At 40.9% G+C, this 19,312-nt stretch overlaps 1 protein-coding gene across 3 annotated transcripts in view; it reads left to right on the top strand.

The window, feature by feature from the left end:
* Positions 1 to 19,312, top strand: part of LOC126235882 (apoptotic chromatin condensation inducer in the nucleus) — a 114,387-nt gene that overhangs the window by 82,024 nt on the left and 13,051 nt on the right. For all 3 annotated transcript variants that reach the window (XR_007544828.1, XM_049944809.1, XM_049944810.1), the window contains exons 11-12: positions 12,963 to 13,119; positions 13,221 to 13,333. Coding sequence is in view for 2 of the 3 variants with exons in the window: in XM_049944809.1 (XP_049800766.1) it covers positions 12,963 to 13,119; positions 13,221 to 13,333 (270 nt within the window). In the remaining variant the exon portion in view is untranslated. The remainder of the gene's footprint in view (positions 1 to 12,962; positions 13,120 to 13,220; positions 13,334 to 19,312) is intronic.

Consider the following 19,312-nt stretch of genomic DNA (forward strand, 5'->3'; position numbering starts at 1 on the left):
AAGTATCCTGTCACAAGTGGGGCACTTTTGTGGTTCTTCTGTGGGAGGTTCTGGGCTTGAGGGGATGAGGAAGTGGCTCTGGTTATTTGCTTCTGTACCAGGTTGGGAGGGTAGTTGCGAGATGCGAAAGCTGTTGTCAGGTTCTCGCCTCGCTGGGATGGAGCATTTCCTTTCACGCCGATCACCTGCCACCCTACCTAAAACCTCTTTCCTCATCACCTTAGCCAGCTTCATCCTGACCCACAACTTCTTCACTTTTGAAGGCCAGACATACCAACAATTAAAGGGAACAGCCATGGGTACCAGGATGGCCCCCTCGTACGCCAACCTATTCATGGGTCACTTAGAGGAAGCCTTCTTGGTTACCCAGGCCTGCCAACCCAAAGTTTGGTACAGATTTATTGATGACATCTTCATGATCTGGACTCACAGTGAAGAAGAACTCCAGAATTTCCTCTCCAACCTCAACTCCTTTGGTTCCATCAGATTCACCTGGTCCTACTCCAAATCCCATGCCACTTTCCTTGACGTTGACCTCCACCTGTCCAATGGCCAGCTTCACACGTCCGTCCACATCAAACCCACCAACAAGCAACAGTACCTGCATTATGACAGCTGCCACCCATTCCACATCAAACGGTCTCTTCCCTACAGCCTAGGTCTTCGTGGCAAACGAATCTGCTCCAGTCCGGAATCCCTGAACCATTACACCAACAACCTGACAACAGCTTTCGCATCTCGCAACTACCCTCCCGACCTGGTACAGAAGCAAATAACCAGAGCCACTTCCTCATCCCCTCAAGCCCAGAACCTCCCACAGAAGAACCACAAAAGTGCCCCACTTGTGACAGGATACTTTCCGGGAATGGATCAGACTCTGAATGTGGCTCTCCAGCAGGGATACGACTTCCTCAAATCCTGCCCTGAAATGAGATCCATCCTTCATGAAATCCTCCCCACTCCACCAAGAGTGTCTTTCCGCCGTCCACCTAACCTTCGTAACCTCTTAGTCCATCCCTATGAAATATCCAAACCACCTTTCCTACCCTCTGGCTCCTATCCTTGTAACCGACCCCGGTGTAAAACCTGTCCCATGCACCCTCCCACCACCACCTACTCCAGTCCTGTAACCCGGAAGGTGTACACGATCAAAGGCAGAGCCACATGTGAAAGCACCCACGTGATTTACCAACTGACCTGCCTACACTGTGATGCATTCTATGTGGGAATGACCAGCAACAAACTGTCCATTCGCATGAATGGACACAGGCAGACAGTGTTTGTTGGTAATGAGGATCACCCTGTGGCTAAACATGCCTTGGTGCACGGCCATCACATCTTGGCACAGTGTTACACCGTCCCTGTCTGCTTGTGTCTGTATATGTGTGTGTGTGCGAGTGTATACCCGTCCTTTTTTCCCCCTAAGGTAAGTTTTCCGCTCCTGGAAATGACTCCTTACCCTCTCCCTTAAAACCCACATCCTTTCGTCTTTCCCTCTCCTTCCCCTCTTTCCTGATGAGGCAACAGTTTGTTGCAAAAGCTTGAATTTTGTGTGTGTGTTTGTGTTTGTTTGTGTGTCTATAGACCTACCAGCACTTTCGTTCGGTAAGTCACATCATCTTTGTTTTTTGATATATTTTTCCCACGTGGAATGTTTCCCCCCCCCCCCCCTCTCTCTCTCTCTCTCTCTCTCTCTCTATATATATATATATATATATATATATATATATATATATATAATTTTTTTTCCCCAAGTAGTTAAGTAGGGCATAAGGTTAACAGTACTGGGTTATTTGAAGTAGTAAAGTTACAAAGAAAGTTTTGAAAAAAATATTAAAGTATGTCGGTTTTTGATTTCAGGAAAATTGCGAGCATGTGGCAAAATGCTTATATCTCATTTCTACAACGTGCTGAGAACGTAATTTTGGTCTTAAATAACCCTCTAGATTGTAAGCTTTTTAATAAAATAAAAATTTTGATGGGTCTTTTGCTAATTGACACACACACACTGAAATCAAAATACATTTTGCTGTGATGGGAAAGGGTCATTTTAAGTAAATTCACCCACTCACTGGCTCAGATGCAAGGGTATCAAATTAGCATATTTAAGTATAACTCATTCTGGGCAGACAAGTTAACGTTACGTGTGAAAATTTATTTCGTTTCATTTGACTAATTCAGTAATTTTTTAAAGACATATTATTTGTGTGTTCAGCCAGTCACCTGCTCACAGTGATAAAAAAAGTGTTCTTGGACAGCAGTAGCTTTTTTGAAACCCTTATAGGCATGAAAACAATGCAGCAATTGCTGAAATTCATTGTTGAGAATAACTGGCATGCAACAATTAGTCTATTTGGCCTCAGTTGCTCTTTGTCTTTCTGTTTGTGGTGGGGCCCAATCATTCCACTTGTGTAAAGTATGTTTTAAGTGAATTAGAGCTCAGTTAATAGCAGTGGAAAATGTGAATTGATGCACTGTTGTAAAATGTCATTTGACAACCTGTACCTTAGTAAAAACTCTACAAAAAATAAAGAGCGGAGTGAAGAGCAACAAGATTTGATATTGCTGCAAACCAATATAAGCTTTCTACAAGATCACAAAAGTGCTACTATATGTGGACATTACAGATACTATTACTTAAAATTTTTGAAAGTCATTAAAGAACTTCTTGTGATCCTTTCGAAAAACGCAGGCAAACAGTTAAAAAATCTTTGAGGTCAGTTTGCTTGTATTTGTGTAAAACATTAAGTGCTAAAAGAATCTATGTAAAATGAGGCCAGAAACTGTGCACAACATGTCGTAAAGTTTGTGAACAGAAAACTGACATCAGTGATAGGAAAGAAAGTGATACGGATAACCTGGAGGTGACATTTTATGAATCAGTACTAAAAAGTCAAAATATTAGAGGATGCTGATAACACTTTACATGATTGGGGGTGCTCTCCTTTAAAACTTCACTCCATTTCAAATCACAGCAAGGCTTCATATGACAAAAAGAAGCTAGAAAAAGTAAGCATGTTTTGGAAAGGAAAGTGTATCGGGCATTAGATTGCAGTATTGAAGATTCTGACTGTAGAGAAAAAAAAAATTAATGAATAAATTGTTACGAAAGCTAAAGATTTTGATGCCATGATATTGTTGATGAAAGGAAAAGTAGCTAGTGTGAGAGTTCCTGAAAAAATTCAAATTTTAACTTTAGCTCCTCCCTCTTGGTCAAAAGAAAATGTAATTCAGAATCAAACGTTAATGAGTGTGTTGTTCAACATGCAAGGAAACTGAAAACAGAAAGGGGTATTTTATCAATTTCTAAATCAAAAAGCAGGAAAGTTATTCGTGATGTGGTGGTAAAGATTGTCACAAACTATACTCTTGTTTTAAATGGGAGAAACCAAACATTAACATAGCTCTCTCTAAATGTTTTTTTCCCTAAAACTGAAGTGTATTTTAGCTGCTGCTGCTGCCGGCACTCATTCAGAGTGTGTGTGTGTGTGTGTGTGTGTGTGTGTGTGTGTGTGTGTGTAGTATCCACCAAAACGTAAAACTGCTTTTGGATGCAGAACACATGGAAGAAACATACAAAGAACATATAAAGTTTCTTGTACACGACTCTGAAAACTTTGCATGCTTAATCACTGTGATAATTTTCGCATTGTCGACAAACTGTCAGAATTATTAAAACAGAAATTAGCTTACAAAGATACTGATGATGAAATTGAGTTCAGCCAGTGGATAAACACAGGTCATCGGGCAGTATTAGTAAAGCAGTCTGCAACTGTTGGTGAATACATAGACTTGTTGGTAACAAAATTACAGGCACTTAAACCACACTCGTTTACATCTACAGGGTGTCCAGAACAGGGCTCCCTGATTTCAAAATTAAATATTTCGAAAACAAAGATCGATAGAGGAATGCAGTAAACGGTATGTTTATTGTGAAAGCTGTAAGAAGTTTATACAGCAGTTTGAAATAATAGTTACAAAAGCTGCTAACAGATGGCGCTGTACGCTGTACAGCTCATATCAGCTTACAAAAGTGAAATAATCGTATGAAAACGATCTTTGCAAACAATCACATCACAATGTTTTCAAAATGTTCACCATTGGCACTACAGAGGTGGCGCAAACGAAGAATGAAATTCGCCATCACATTTCATAGTGTCTCAACCGAAATGAATTCACATGCCACAGAGATCGCCAATTCAAGCTCGTCCAGCGTGGCGGGATGCTTCGGGTAGGCCATGTCTTTCACTGTGCCCCACAAAAAAAAGTCACAGGGAGTCAAATCCGGCGAATATGGATGCCAATCCATGCCTGCACCAGTAAATTTGGATATTCCAAAGCAATGACTCGATTCCCGAAGTATTCCTCAAGAAAGCGAAACACTTGTTCGGTCCGATGTGGTCGGGCTCCATTTTGCATAAACCATTCAGTACCTGGTCGATCCTCTAACACTTGCTGTGTGGCGACAAATTGTTCCAAAATTGCAACGTAACGTGCACCAGTGACGGTTTCTTGAATGAAAAAAGGACCAATAATGCCTCTGGTGCATACTGCAGCCCACACAGTAACTTTAGGAGAATACAGGGGTTTCGCTTCACACCAATATGGCTTTTCGGAACCCCAAAATGGCCAGTTCTGCTTATTCACGTATCCATTCAGCTGGAAGTGTGCTTCATCTGTAAACCAGATGCAGCCAACATCAAATCCTTCACTATCAATCATTGTGAGCATCTGATTAGCAAAGGCAACCCTTTGGTGCACAGCTCGTATGGGTATGGCCTGGTGCATTTGAATTTTGAATGGAAACATGTGTAGGCTTTTTCTCAGTATTTTCTGCGTGCTGGAACGCTTCAAACCAGTCTCAGATGCAATTCTACGGACGGATGACATTGGATTTCGCTGAATAATTCCAGAAACTGTGGCGATATTTTCAGGCGTAACTGCGGTTTGCTTGCGGCCAACATGCCCCACTAGATCATCAGTTACGCTGCCTGTTCGTTGAAATTTTGCGAAGAGTGTACAAATGGTTTTCGTATCGGGTCCTTTTGGAACATTAAATCGTGCTTGAAAACTTCGCCTTGTTGCCGTAGGACTCTCTTCTAACCTGTGGTACTCTAGCACCAGAAAAACGCATTGTTCAATGGAGTACATGGTTTTAATCTCTTCCTTCGGTACGCTAACCTCCTTTCACGTTTCAATAGTGGAACTGATCGCTCTGGGCTTCGGATCACTATTTATACTAGGCATTACATATCGCGATTACAGTGCCATCTGTTAGCAGCTTTTGTAACTATTATTTCAAACTGCTGTATAAACTTCTAACAGCTTTCACAATAAACATACCGTTTACTGCATTCATCAATCTATCCACCCCCCCACCCCCCACCCCCCCCCCCCGCCGCCGCCGCCGCAAGATATTTAATTTTGAAATCAGGGATTCCTTTTCTGGAAATCCTGTTAAGTGTCAGTCAAAATCTTTGAAAAAATTGAAAGAGAGTCTTAACTCTGGGAAAAGCAATTCTGTTAATGGACTTTGCTGAAAACTACAGTTTTGTAATTCTCAATTTCATTCAGAATTACCACTGGACAAGAATCAGCTGTAAATCCCACCTGTGTGTATTTGTGGTAAATGAAGAAAGTAAATTGGTAATGGTGAACCACTGCTTTATAAGTGATGATATGGAACAGGATGTAGAATTTGTAAATGATGCCCAGAAAGAAATGGTTAAATGGCTGGCAGAGCATTACCCACAAGTGAAGGAAGTTCATTATTTTGCTGATGGATGCACTGCTCAATATAAAAAGCTTTAAAAATTTGTTTGAGCACAAAAACAATTTTTCTATTGATGCTGAGCATTCCTTTTTTTGCTACTAGCCATGGTAAATCCATGTACAATAGTTTGGGAAAAACTATAAAACATATATTGAGAAGAGGTAGCCTTCGACTAGCAGATGATGCACAAATAACATGTGCATCTGATGTTTACAATTTCTGCAAAGCTAATATTGACAAATGCTTTTTTCACCTCTAAGGTAAAGTCAATGTACATTTCCTTCACAAGAACCTCAAGAAGAAATTTTCAGCAACCTGCACAGTACCTGGTACCAGGAATTTTCACCATTACAAAACATTTTCTTGTGATTCTTTAGAGATCAGAAAATTAACTTCTTCTGAAAAGTCTTCCTTCGTTTTTTCATTCAGTGAAAATGCCCACAATGGACATGCCTTTGTCAGAAATGTTTGTGATGAAGATGACATTTAACTATTTTTTCTCCACCCACATGGACCAGCAGTGTCATTCTTTTGGCCTAAGAAGGAAGACTTGTTTTGTGCCTTTGAAAAGCATTTTATGTGCTATTGGTGTACCTGAATCAACATTATTAGGCAGAATGTATTACTTTAATTAAAAAGATATGAAGTTAACAGAATATAATTTGTCACAATGGATTAAAACAGAGATGCTCTTAAGAAGTTTCATTGATAGTTTCAGGGTCTTCACTGCTGAACATGTACATTTTAAATTAACATTAGTGAGGCTGAATAATAATTGTTTAAAGATTGTAATTTGACACCCTAAATAAAATTAACCCGTGTAATGAAAATGTTTCAATGAAATTTATAACTTTGGGCCCTTTACTTTCATGAGGCAGCCTTACTATATAGGCCGGCCGTGGTGGTCTCGCGGTTCTAGGCGCCCAGTCCGGAACTGCGCGACTGCTGCGGTCGCAGGTTCGAATCCTGCCTCGGGCATGGATGTGTGTGATGTCCTTAGGTTAGTTAGGTTTAAGTAGTTCTAAGTTCTAGGGGACTGATGACCATAGATGTTAAGTCCCATAGTGCTCAGAGCCATTTGAACCTTACTATATAGGTTGTCAGTGTACATAATCTGATTTGAATGATCTGGACAATGATGGGATATATGTTAAATGATCATCCAGTATCTATCAAAACTCAGAGGGCTTTTTTTTATAATCATTTTTGTTTGTACCACAAGAGCTTAAGTTGATTTTCTATATTCCTATAATTCAAGAATAGTCATTAATTCCCCCCCCCCCCCCCCCCTCTGACATCTGGGTAAATATGACAGTGATGTGTTGAAAATAAGATACTTTCTGTTGTTATTATTACTTTTGTCGGAAGTAAAGCAATGCAAATAACAAGCTTCAGTTGCGACATTTATGTTTGTAAAAAATTTCCATTTTTTTCTCTCAAACTACATTAAGTATGTCGAGAAATTTTGCATCGACTATTGCAGCAGTAGGTGTCAGGTATTGCTATTTCAGGTTTATTTGTGTGTCCATTCATAGAAAACCCATTAATAATTTTATTTTATTACAATGTGTACTGCCTTGGGGATTATTTTAAGACCAATCATAAGTTCCCACCAGGTTGGAGAACTGTGATTATAGTATTTTTGAATGTGTCTGTACTTTTCCGTAAATTTTTTGTAACTGCTGCTTAAATAATTGTCTGTTAACTATGTGCATCTCTTACATTATGAAAAAAATTCCACATCAAAAGCTTCATAAACACGTGAATTATGGCCATTTATGCAGATAATTACCATTTTGCATTGACAATCTTGCAGAGCCCAGTTATCAGAATATCACCACATTTAAAATTGGATATGAAAAAAAAGTTGTAGCCTGAGAGCAAAAAGATTCTGCCCAAATTCTTATGTTATAAGTATAAGCAAAGTTTCATGAACATCCGAGATGATGGGTAACATGACCTGTGCAATTTGACGTTCTATTGTAGTTAAAACTGACTGAAAAAGTAAATGAAATTGCGTGTATTCACAGTACAATCAGTTCAGCATTGAGGCAATCATCCCACCGATGCATGAGGTTGAAGGTACGCATTTGGTGAAACACAGTGTCCTGCTGTGTGAAGAAGTGTAACTGCCTGTTGTACATCCTCATCCAACTGAATGAGGCCATTTTTAAGGGACCAAAAGCAGGATAATTACATGGGGAGAGATTCCGAACTATAGGGTGGGTGCTCAAGCTTCTCCCACCTGAGTTAGCATAATTTCTCCAGTACAACATTTGCGATATGGGGACGTGCGTTATCGTGAAGCAGCAGCACTGCGTGTAATATTTTTCCTGGATGTTTCACCTTAATTGCACTCCATAATTTCTTCAGTGTAGCGAAGTACTGGTCCCCAGTGATGGACACACAAAGTTCCTTGAAATCAATAAGCAGTGGGCCCCGGTAATCAAAGAACAGGATGAGCAACACCTATTCGGCAGATTGCTGCGCCTTGAACTTCTTGGGATGAGGGGACGGGGAACAACATCATGGCATCGTGAATGCTTTAGATTCCAGTTTCCTGTGGTGGCACTTTCATCACCTGCAATAATGCGCTCAAGTTACGTGTTGCCTTCAGTACTGGAATGTATCAGGTGCTACAGGCAAACAGCCATCCGGTTTTGTTCAGCATCCAACATAGTTATCCACTGGCACCAGACCTTATGGTAGCCTAAATCCTGCCATATAGTGTCTTGGACACTACCAAAGCTGATGTTGAGATTCTTATGCAAGTACATGAATGGTTGTGCTGGTCCACCCTAATTGCATCATGAACCTTCCACTTGTTGTCCATAATGGATGAGGCTGGCCTCCCAGATTGACCAGCATCTTGTTTCAAATCGCGGCCAGCATGGAACCTGGGGCACCATTCCACAATGTTGGTTTTCGACAGACATGCTGCCCTGTACACATTGCCATTCCTTGATGGATGTCCACTGGTGTTCATCCTTCTGCAGTCAAGAAAAGAATAACTGCACTTTGGTCCTGTTTGGACTCATTTTGTAATAACTTCGCCATAGTTCACATTTCCACACTTAACCACTTGCACATTGAAAATACAAAAATGCCACACTATTCCCTTGCCTACATGGAGTTAACACTGGGTTTTATATATGCTGCAGCAACACCGTCAAGTGAAAATTGTTAACCTCTTACATATTTATATGTGGTATACTGTATATGCACAATAATCAGTGCATATTTTTTCCTGAATTTAAGGACAAAAACTGGGTGCGCGGATTAATTGTAAAAACATTGGTACTGCTCTGCATCCTGCAGTATATCCCGTTACACTATAACGTTGTTGTGGCCTCAGTCTGTGACACGTCAGTAAAACATTAGAAGTGAAGTATTAACTATGTGTTAACTTCATAATTGTGGCTACAAGTTCTCGTTATCACTCATACACAGCTAAAGAAAAACCAAAAATTATTGAAGAAGCAGAGAGCATTGGAAACTATGCAGCAGGAAGATAGTATGATGTGAGCTGGGGTTGTATTAGTGATGGGTGAAAAAACAAAAAATGGCATCAAGAAACAAACTGTAATCACCGGGCATTTTGCAGCCGAAAAGCGAAGCATTCAGACCTCAAAAAATAGGCTTTGTGATTTTGTAGATGAGAAGCAACAATACGGATAAGCGATGACTAGCAACATTTGCCAACTTAAGAAATAGGCATACCAGTTTCAGAGCTAGCTGGGGCTGGATATCAAGATTTTTTTCAATAAAAATGGATTAGGCTTCCAGAGGCAAACTACCATCACTCAACGGCTTGCAGGGCATTACGTGAAAAAAGCAGTTAATTTTCATTCCTACATGATAAATTTGTACCGTGTAAATTCCTATGTATTATCACATATTGGTCAAACAAACCAAATGCCAGTCTACCACTTAACAAGACCACGAACAGGAAAGGGAAATCCAGTGTCACAATACAAACTGGCAGCAACGAAAAGCAAAGGCGTACAGTGATGATGAATGTAACTGTCAGTGAATGAAAACTACCACCTTACATGATACTTTAAAGGAAAAAAATTACTCTGTAAATATCAGTGAAAGGCATACTGTTGAGAATGAATCTGAAAGGATGGATGGACAGTGATCTTGTGGATCACTGGGTGATGCATGATTGGCAATGTTGCCCTGGTGTGCTACTGACTGAATGTAACATGTTGATCCTGGCCAGTTTCCATGGACATATAATTGAGGAAGTGTGAGAAAGTTACAAAAAAAGGAAAACTGACTTGGTCATTATGCCTGGAGGCCTAATGCCTGTCCTGCAACCACTTTGTGTGTGTGTAAATCGACCATTCAAAGCTGCACTTAAACAGCAGTGTACACAATGGAGAGCTGATGGAAACTTCAAGTTCATGCCAAGTGGAAAATTCAAGAGGTTTGTGATTGGGTGAAATGTGCTTGGGACTTATTTCTGCTACCACTTGCAGAAAAATTGTTCAAAAAATGTGGTTTTACAAATTCACTTGACAGAAGCAAGGACCACACTATATGGGAAGGTGTCGACGACGACGATCATTCTTCTGCTAGTGATGACAAAAGTGAATAAAATCATTACATAAGTATTTTTTTTAAACAAAACACAAAGTCCTCCCTCCCCCTTAAAATAATGGTGCATGAATTATACGTGGATATACAGTATTTTAAAATAATATGTAGCCCGTGTCCAGCCAAGCATTTATTAGAGTATTATGCAAATATTTGAAGTATGTGGCTCATAAACTTTTAGAGATTTTTGCTAATAGAGTTTGCCTCTGTGTGTGTGTGTGTGTGTGTGTGTGTGTGTGTGTGTGTGTGTGTGAAAATTTAAAAAAGTATAGTCTATGTCTGTCCAAATGTTTATTAGGGTATTGTGTAAAAATCTGAAGTCAATCGGTACATAACTTCTCTAGATGTTTGCTAGCAGTATTTCCCATTTTTATATATATTGAGATAGTGCACGAGTTTGTAGCGTTTTCCATAAGTTTAAGAAACAGAATAGATACACATAACAGAGACTTTAGTCATCAATAATATATTCTTCTTCATTATTTACAACAGTCTGCCAACCGTGGGGTAACATTTACACTAAAGAGCCAAAGAAACTAATGTACCTGCCTGCATGTAGGGCCCCGCTAGCACGCAGAAGTGCCACAACACGATGTGGCATGGACTCGACTAATGTCTGAAGTAGTGGGAGGGAATTGACACCATGAATCCTGCAGGGCCGTCCATAAATTTGAGAGTACAAGGCGGTGGAGATCTCTTCTAAACAGCATGTTACAAGGCATCCCAGATGTACTCAGTAATGTTCATGTCTGGGGAGTTTGTTGGCCAGCAGAAGTGTTTAACTCAGAAGTGTGTTCGTGGAGCCACTCTGTAGCAATTCTGGACGTGTGGGGTGTCGCATTTTCCTGCTAGAATTGCCCAAGTCTGTGGGAATGCCCACTGGAGATGTGAATGGATGCAGGTGATCAGACAGAATGCTTATGTACATTTTACATGTCAGAGTCATACATAGACGTATCAGGGGTCCCTTATAACTCCAATTGTGCATTCCCCATAACATTACAGTGCCTCCTCCAGCTTTAACAGTCCCCTGCTGACATGCAAAGTCCATGGATTCATGAGGTTGTCTCTGTACCTGTACATGTCCATCCGCTTGATACAATTTGAAACGAGACTTGTCCGACGAGGCAACATGTTTCCAGTCATCAACAGTCCAATGTCTGTGTTGATAGGCCCGGGCTATGTGTACAGCTTTGTGTCATGCAGTCATCAAGGGTTCATGAGTGGGCCTTTGGCTCCCAAAGCCCATATTGATGTTATGTTGAACCATTCTCTTCAGTCGCCATTGGTCACATTCTTGCAGGATCTTTTTACAGCTGCAGCGATGTCGGAGATTTGATGTTTTACCTGATTCCTGATATTCAAGGTACACTCATGAAATGGTCGTACAGGAAATTCCCCACTTCATCACTACCTCAAAGATTCTGTTTTCCATCACTCGTGCAACAACAATAACGCGACGCTCAAACTCACTTAGAACTTGATAACTTAACATTGTAGCAGCAGTAACCATTCTAACAACAGTGCCAGACACTTCTCATATATAGGCATTGCCGACTGCAGTGCCATATTCTGCCTGTTCACGTGTCTCTGTACTTGAATATGCATACCTATACCAGTTTCTTTGGCACTTCAGTGTAGATTCCTTGACTGTGGAAATCAATTGGGTTTTTAAGTGAATAACTCTTCAAGCCATGTTCAGAATGCATTTTCATCTGGAAAGGAAGTTCCTTGAAGGTTGTTCACTGGAGAGTGGAATAGCTGAAAATCTAGGACGCAAAATCAGGTGAATAAGGGGGATGCGAATGACTTCACAACCCGGCTCCTGTACACAGTTTTTTGTCAGTCTAGCACAATGCAGACGGGCTTTATTGTATAGCAGCATCACTTCACACAGTCTCTCTAGTCGTCCTTGGATTGCACCTGCAAGACATCTCAGTTGTTGGTAGTAAAATGCCAGCAGTGATAGTTATAGTTCGGGTAAGCAATTCATAGTACACCACACCATCACTGTTTCCCCTAGATGCATAAATATTATCTTATGTGGATGCACACCCGTCTTTGTACGGGAAGTTGCTGCTTTGTTTGGGCTCAACAATTCTTTTCTTTATGTTGGCATAGAGACACCATTTCTCATCATCAGGAACGTTACAGGATAGGAATGTTTAGTGTTGCTCACGAGCTAGTAGATGTCAAGAAAGCAGAGATACATAGTCCTGCTTCAGTATTAATAGTGTTCTGCCAAATTTATTCAAAAGGAAACTATCTGTCATAAGAAAAGTTTATGTTACAGTGAGACAAAATTTACACGCATGCGCGCGCCCGCGCACACACACACACACACACACACACACACACACACACACGCACACACACACACTGAAGCTATGTTTCTATATTTAATTTGCAAATATACGCCAAAATAAAACCTTTCTTAATTATCCATTTTTGTAACTTACATTTCGTCATAATATCTTAAAATTTTCTCTTCTAGACCTGGGTACTCAGGCTAGACATAAATTGGCAAATCTGAAGCCAGGTATAGCATATTTATTAAGTGCTCTATAAACATTAAATGTTATTTCAGGTTCCTCCTGCTGTTAGGGAGTGGGATCTTGGTAAGATCGGGCAAATGTCTCCTGAAAGAGATAGCAGATCGGAAGAAAGAACCAAAGACAGAGAACGAAAATCTCGCAAAGATAAGCCACATAGGAGCAGGAGCACATCTCCTTCTGATGTATCTGGTACATTGACCTTTTTAATTATTTAGTGGATCGGACTATGCGTTTCAGTTTTTGATGTGGGTGACTGTGAAGAAACTAACTTGAATTTTCATGATTTCCAGCTAGGAAGAGTAAGAAAAAAGAGGATGATGCACCAGCAAAACTTTTGGACGATTTGTTCAGGAAGACAAAAACAGCACCATGTATATATTGGCTGCCTCTTACTGCAGAACAGGTTGGTAATGTCTTTTGTTAAATGTGTCCTTATCATCTTGTAGGGCTGGAGGAAAATAGTTTTTAAATGTCAACCGAGGTTTCAGTTAGTTAAGAAAAGCAAGAAACAGCCTGTACTTCCACAATTCTTCATATAGAGTAAAACAAAAATAACCACTCATGGTGATTTCTCATATGTGCATAGTCACAGTGATGTGTCGGTGACAATATGCTTGTAATTGTTGATTGGTTTTTTCGAAAATCCCCATTGTCGTACTAACCTACCACAGTGTCACATACACTATCTGATCAGAAGTATCCGGACATCCCTATGTAATGTGGAATTGACCATTAGCTGTCTTGAGGCAGGCCCACCAGTATAAAAATTGGCAGGCAGTATTGTGTTGTCAGTAGAGAAGCAGTAAAGGCAAAAGGGGTCATCCAGGAGAGTTCAATGATGTTGACCTTTGAGTAGTCATTGTGAGTCACCTGAGTAACAAATCTGTCAGTAACATTTAAACCCTTCTAAAAATTGCCTAAGTTTACTGTCAGTGATGTGATTGTGAAGTGAAGTGGAACATGAAGGAACAACCACAGTTAAATAAATGCCCATTGGCTGAGCAGCTCCTCATAAGCCACACATTTTTGTAGTCAGCGTTAAGTGACACTTGATATGATGTAAAGAGTAATGTCAGCGAACAGTGGATCGCTAGGAAAAAAGTTATTTGGAGTGATGAATCGCACTATACCGTGTGACAATCTGGTTGAATGGTTTGGGTTTGCCAAATACTGCCATTGTGTAATGTCAGCACCGAAGTATGGACGAGGTGGAGTTACAGTATGGGGTTATTTTTCATGGTTAATGTGTGGTTCCCTGTTATGCTTAAGAAAATCCTAAATGCAGAAGGAAATGAAAAATTTGACAGCATTGTGTACTGTGTATGGTAGTGAAACTGTTCAGAAACAGTGGCTGATAGCATCAGCAGGACAGTGCACCCTGCAGTCTTGAAATGGACTGGCCTGCTCAGAGTACCAACCACTTCGCTCCAGACCCAAGTGTCCAGCATCACTGCCTTCTCTGGTGTGCGCTCTTGAGGAAGAATGGGCTTTCATTCCTCCACAGATATTCCGGAACTTTGCTAAAAGTGTTCCAGGTGTTAGAAGTGGAGGAGGGACATAACCCACATTAATGTCCACTAATAGGTGTCTGGTTGTTTAGGATCAGGTAATGTATAAACATGATATACCAGAAATACACTTTGTGGCATTTTAATCAGGTGGTACATTATGTATCAACATCTTTAATGTCTATTTATTACATTTAGTTCGTACATTTGTTCCAATTTAGGCTGTTAAAAATAAAATAAGACTTTGTGTTGAATTATCCTCATTTTCTACTAATGTAATTTATGTTGATTGATCTGTGAATTGAATTGTATGGGAAAATAGTTCTTGTGTACAGAGTATTTTTTCTTTGATTTGCCCTAGTTGTGCTTGTATCATGGATATAATGTGTAGTGTGTCCTTCCTTAATACCCGTCTTTTCCCCAGAAAATATATCAGGATTTATTGTGTCATTTGTTTAATCATTTCATCACATCATATAAATTGAACTAAAACTACTTGTACATTAACTATTTCTTAGTATTATTACTGTAAAACTAAAAAACACCTAAAAATAAATATTTGTCATCAGAGAACATTTCTAATATCAGGAGAAAAATTCATGGAATCTGTGGAACAGTCAGAATTGTCCTTCTGATGTCTCTCTTTAATTTAATGTTTTCAATTTTCCCTTCTCTCTGTTTGACAGAAAACTATTGTTTCACATTATTTCTAGGTTGCTTGTGCTGTTCTTCCTGTCAGTTATTGGCAATATTTGAAATAGATGGATATTTTTCATGTGGCCTTTTTTTGTGCAAGTAAATGATAATTTTAGAAAAATTGAACAGATGAGGCACAACTTTGCAGTTCCTTCTCCTTTTTATGTCTGGTGCAAACTGGGTGTGTTATAAGTTTAACGTGTCTGTCTGTCTTTGGCATCTTAGCTCTCAAATGAAAGCTCCGATTTCAATACAATTTTTTTATTTGATAGCTGGATAATGGTTCTTAGCTGTGTTCCATGAAAGTCTCTTCAGTCATTTAAATTTCATCAACTAAATTAAATAAAAATGTTTTCCACCAGTGCACTCTTTTGATATACACTACAAAATACATAGGAGCTACATCAAGACACGTAGTACCAGATAGCAGAGGTCAAAAAGATCTAAATAAACAACCACAAGAACATATATTTTATCTTTTACAGTTACAAACAATGGTTTTTGTCTTTTGAAGTTGGCCGTTTCAGCACCTACAAAGCTGAAAAAGGGTATTGCTACTCAACTGTAAAAGATAAACATATGGCAGTCTTTTTTTGTAGTTCTTTTTGAGGTCTACACTTCAATACTAATCAAGTGCTTTTTGTTCCAATAGTTTAGGCAGCCTTTTGCAAGAGGGGCAAAGGCAACCCATTTCCTTTCAACTTGATTTACAATTACTGCCACTGTTTATTGCTGATAAGTGACAATTGGAAAAATACTATTATAGTGAAATGTATTTTAATTACTAATAGTAGCTAAAATCTGCACATGTGATATTGCATTGCCAAAATCTTGTGCCTTTAATAATATTTATCAAAATACATATCTTGTCAGTATACGCAGATTTCGGGGAGGCAAGATCTCATATCGCAATTTTGTGTTTTCGTCCGAGAAAGTATTTGTGTGAATGCGGGAATAGTGTGTCGATCATACCATGTCTACCAGTAAAATATAAAGTTTAGAAATCATGAAATAAAACTTAAATTTAAAATTTAAAAAAGCACAATAAAACCACCAAAAAGTAAAAAAAAATGTAATATCCCTTTAAGTTTAATGTAAATAGTAATATTCTGAGCTAAGCGTCGTTGCAGAGCATCGTTTCGGCAGAGATGTCAGTCGAGGCAGAAGTACAGAGGCAAAGATGTTGTTGAAAGACAGGTGAGGTATGAGAGGAGGTTGAGGTTTGTTGGAAAGGTTGTGAAGGGTGAGTGAGTTGCCTTTCCGGAGGTGGAAAACCAGGAGATTTGATAGTTTTTTGAGGTGGAGGGTGGCATGAGTTCACCTTTATCTCTCCCCATATATTTTTATTTTCATTTCAGCCTCATGTTACACTTTCCACCTTCTAATACCATGTCACCCTCACAACGACCCCATTAAGTTTTATTTACATTCCCTCCACAAACATGCCTTCGCCCTAGCCAGGTTACGCTCCCATATTTTATTTTCTCAGTCTTGTCTGCCATTTGGCATTACCCCCAAAGGCCTCACACTTAAAGTTCCCATCTCTGGCTGCAACCCTTCTTTCCATCAGTCTCTATACCAATTCCAAACTGAACAATCCATTGCCCTCGCCCACCTAATCCTTCACCTACACATCAACTCAGCCAATGAACACACCCGTCAACTCCTATCATTAATAAAAGTCCTCAGTCTTTCCTCTCCCACATCCACACCAGCTGTTCAGAGCATCCTCCTACAGGCCAACCGCAAATTAGAACAGCATGCCACCCTCCACCTCAAAAAACTATCCAATCTCCTGGTTTCCCACCTCCGGAAAGGCAACTCACTCACCCTTCACAACCTTTCCAACAAACCTCAACCTCCTCTCATTGCACACAAACCCAGTCTCTCCCATCTACTCAATCTCCCACTTCCATCTCCACTCCCTCCAAAACCTCAAAATTCCAATCGACACAATCTGGAACCACAGCACCCTAATTCAGTAGTTAACCTTTCCTCCAAACTTCTCTCCCAATCCGAAACCTCTGTCCTATCCAAAGGCCTCACCTTCAGCCTCACTACCAGATTCAACCAAACAGCCCTTGTCAAAGATTTACTGTCCTACACTCATACTCTCTGCTGGAAATATCACTTTCCCACGAAGAAAAATGATCCTAATCCTACTCCTAATGATCCAAATCCCCAAGACACTATCAAAATTGAACCCTGCCTGGAACAGTTCCGTCCTCCATCACAGCGGGACCCACCTCCTCTTCCTAAAAATCACCCTCTACAAACCTTCCAGGAATTTCTCACTTCCACCCTTGCCTCTCAATCCTTTTTAAAAAACCTTAATCCTACTCCCAACATCACCACTGCTGAAGCCCAGGCTATCCGTGATCTGAAGGCTGACCGATCCATCGTCATTCTTCCGGCGGACAAGGGTTCCACAACCGTGGTACTTGATCGTCGGGAGTATGTGGCTGAGGGACTGCGTCAGCTTTCAGACAACACCACATACAAAGTTTGTCAAGGTAATCCCATTCCTGATGTCCAGGCGGAGCTTCAAGGAATCCTCAGAATCTTAGGCCCCCTACAAAACCTTTCACCTGACTCCATCAACCTCCTGACCCCACCGACACCCCGCACCCCTACCTTCTACCTTCTTCCTAAAATTCACAAACCCAATCATCCCGGCCGCCCCATTGTAGCTGGTTACCAAGCCCCCACAGAACGTATCTCTGCCTACGTAGATCAACACCTTCAACCCATTACATGCAGTCTCCCATCCTTCATCAAAGACACCAACCACTTTCTCGAACGCCTGGAATCCTTACCCAATCTGTTACCCCCGGAAACCATCCTTGTAACCATTGATGCCACTTCCTTATACACAAATATTCAGCACGTCCAGGGCCTCGCTGCAATGGAGCACTTCCTTTCACGCCAATCACCTGCCACCCTACCTAAAACCTCTTTCCTCATTACCTTAGCCAGCTTCATCCTGACCCACAACTTCATTTCCTCATTACCTTAGCCAGCTTCATCCTGACCCACAACTACTTCACTTTTGAAGGCCAGACATACCAACAATTAAAGGGAACAGCCATGGGTACCAGGATGGCCCCCTCGTACGCCAACCTATTCATGGGTCACTTAGAGGAAGCCTTCTTGGTTACCCAGGCCTGCCAACCCAAAGTTTGGTACAGATTTATTGATGACATCTTCATGATCTGGACTCACAGTGAAGAAGAACTCCAGAATTTCCTCTCCAACCTCAACTCCTTTGGTTCCATCAGATTCACCTGATCCTACTCCAAATCCCATGCCACTTTCCTTGACGTTGACCTCCACCTGTCCAATGGCCAGCTTCACACGTCCGTCCACATCAAACCCACCAACAAGCAACAGTACCTCCATTACGACAGCTGCCACCCATTCCACATCAAACGGTCCCTTCCCTACAGCCTAGGTCTTCGTGGCAAACGAATCTGCTCCAGTCCGGAATCCCTGAACCATTACACCAACAATCTGAAAACAGCTTTCGCATCCCACAACTACCCTCCCGACCTGGTACAGAAGCAAATAACCAGAGCCACTTCCTCATCCCCTCAAGCCCAGAACCTCCCACAGAAGAACCACAAAAGTGCCCCACTTGTGACAGGATACTTTCCGGGAATGGATCAGACTCTGAATGTGGCTCTCCAGCAGGGATACGACTTCCTCAAATCCTGCCCTGAAATGAGATCCATCCTTCATGAAATCCTCCCCACTCCACCAAGAGTGTCTTTCCGCCGTCCACCTAACCTTCGTAACCTGTTAGTCCATCCCTATGAAATATCCAAACCACCTTTCCTACCCTCTGGCTCCTACCCTTGTAACCGCCCCCGGTGTAAAACCTGTCCCATGCACCCTCCCACCACCACTTACTCCAGTCCTGTAACCCGGAAGGTGTACACGATCAAAGGCAGAGCCACGTGTGAAAGCACCCACGTGATTTACCAACTGACCTGCCTACACTGTGAAGCTTTCTATGTGGGAATGACCAGCAACAAACTGTCCATTCGCATGAATGGACACAGGCGACAGTGTTTGTTGGTAATGAGGATCAATCACCCTGTGGCTAAACATGCCTTGGTGCACGGCCAGCACATCTTGGCACAGTGTTACACCGTCCGGGTTATCTGGATACTTCCCAC

Source organism: Schistocerca nitens, chromosome 2, assembly GCF_023898315.1.
Source record: "Schistocerca nitens isolate TAMUIC-IGC-003100 chromosome 2, iqSchNite1.1, whole genome shotgun sequence".
Taxonomy (NCBI): domain Eukaryota; kingdom Metazoa; phylum Arthropoda; class Insecta; order Orthoptera; family Acrididae; genus Schistocerca; species Schistocerca nitens.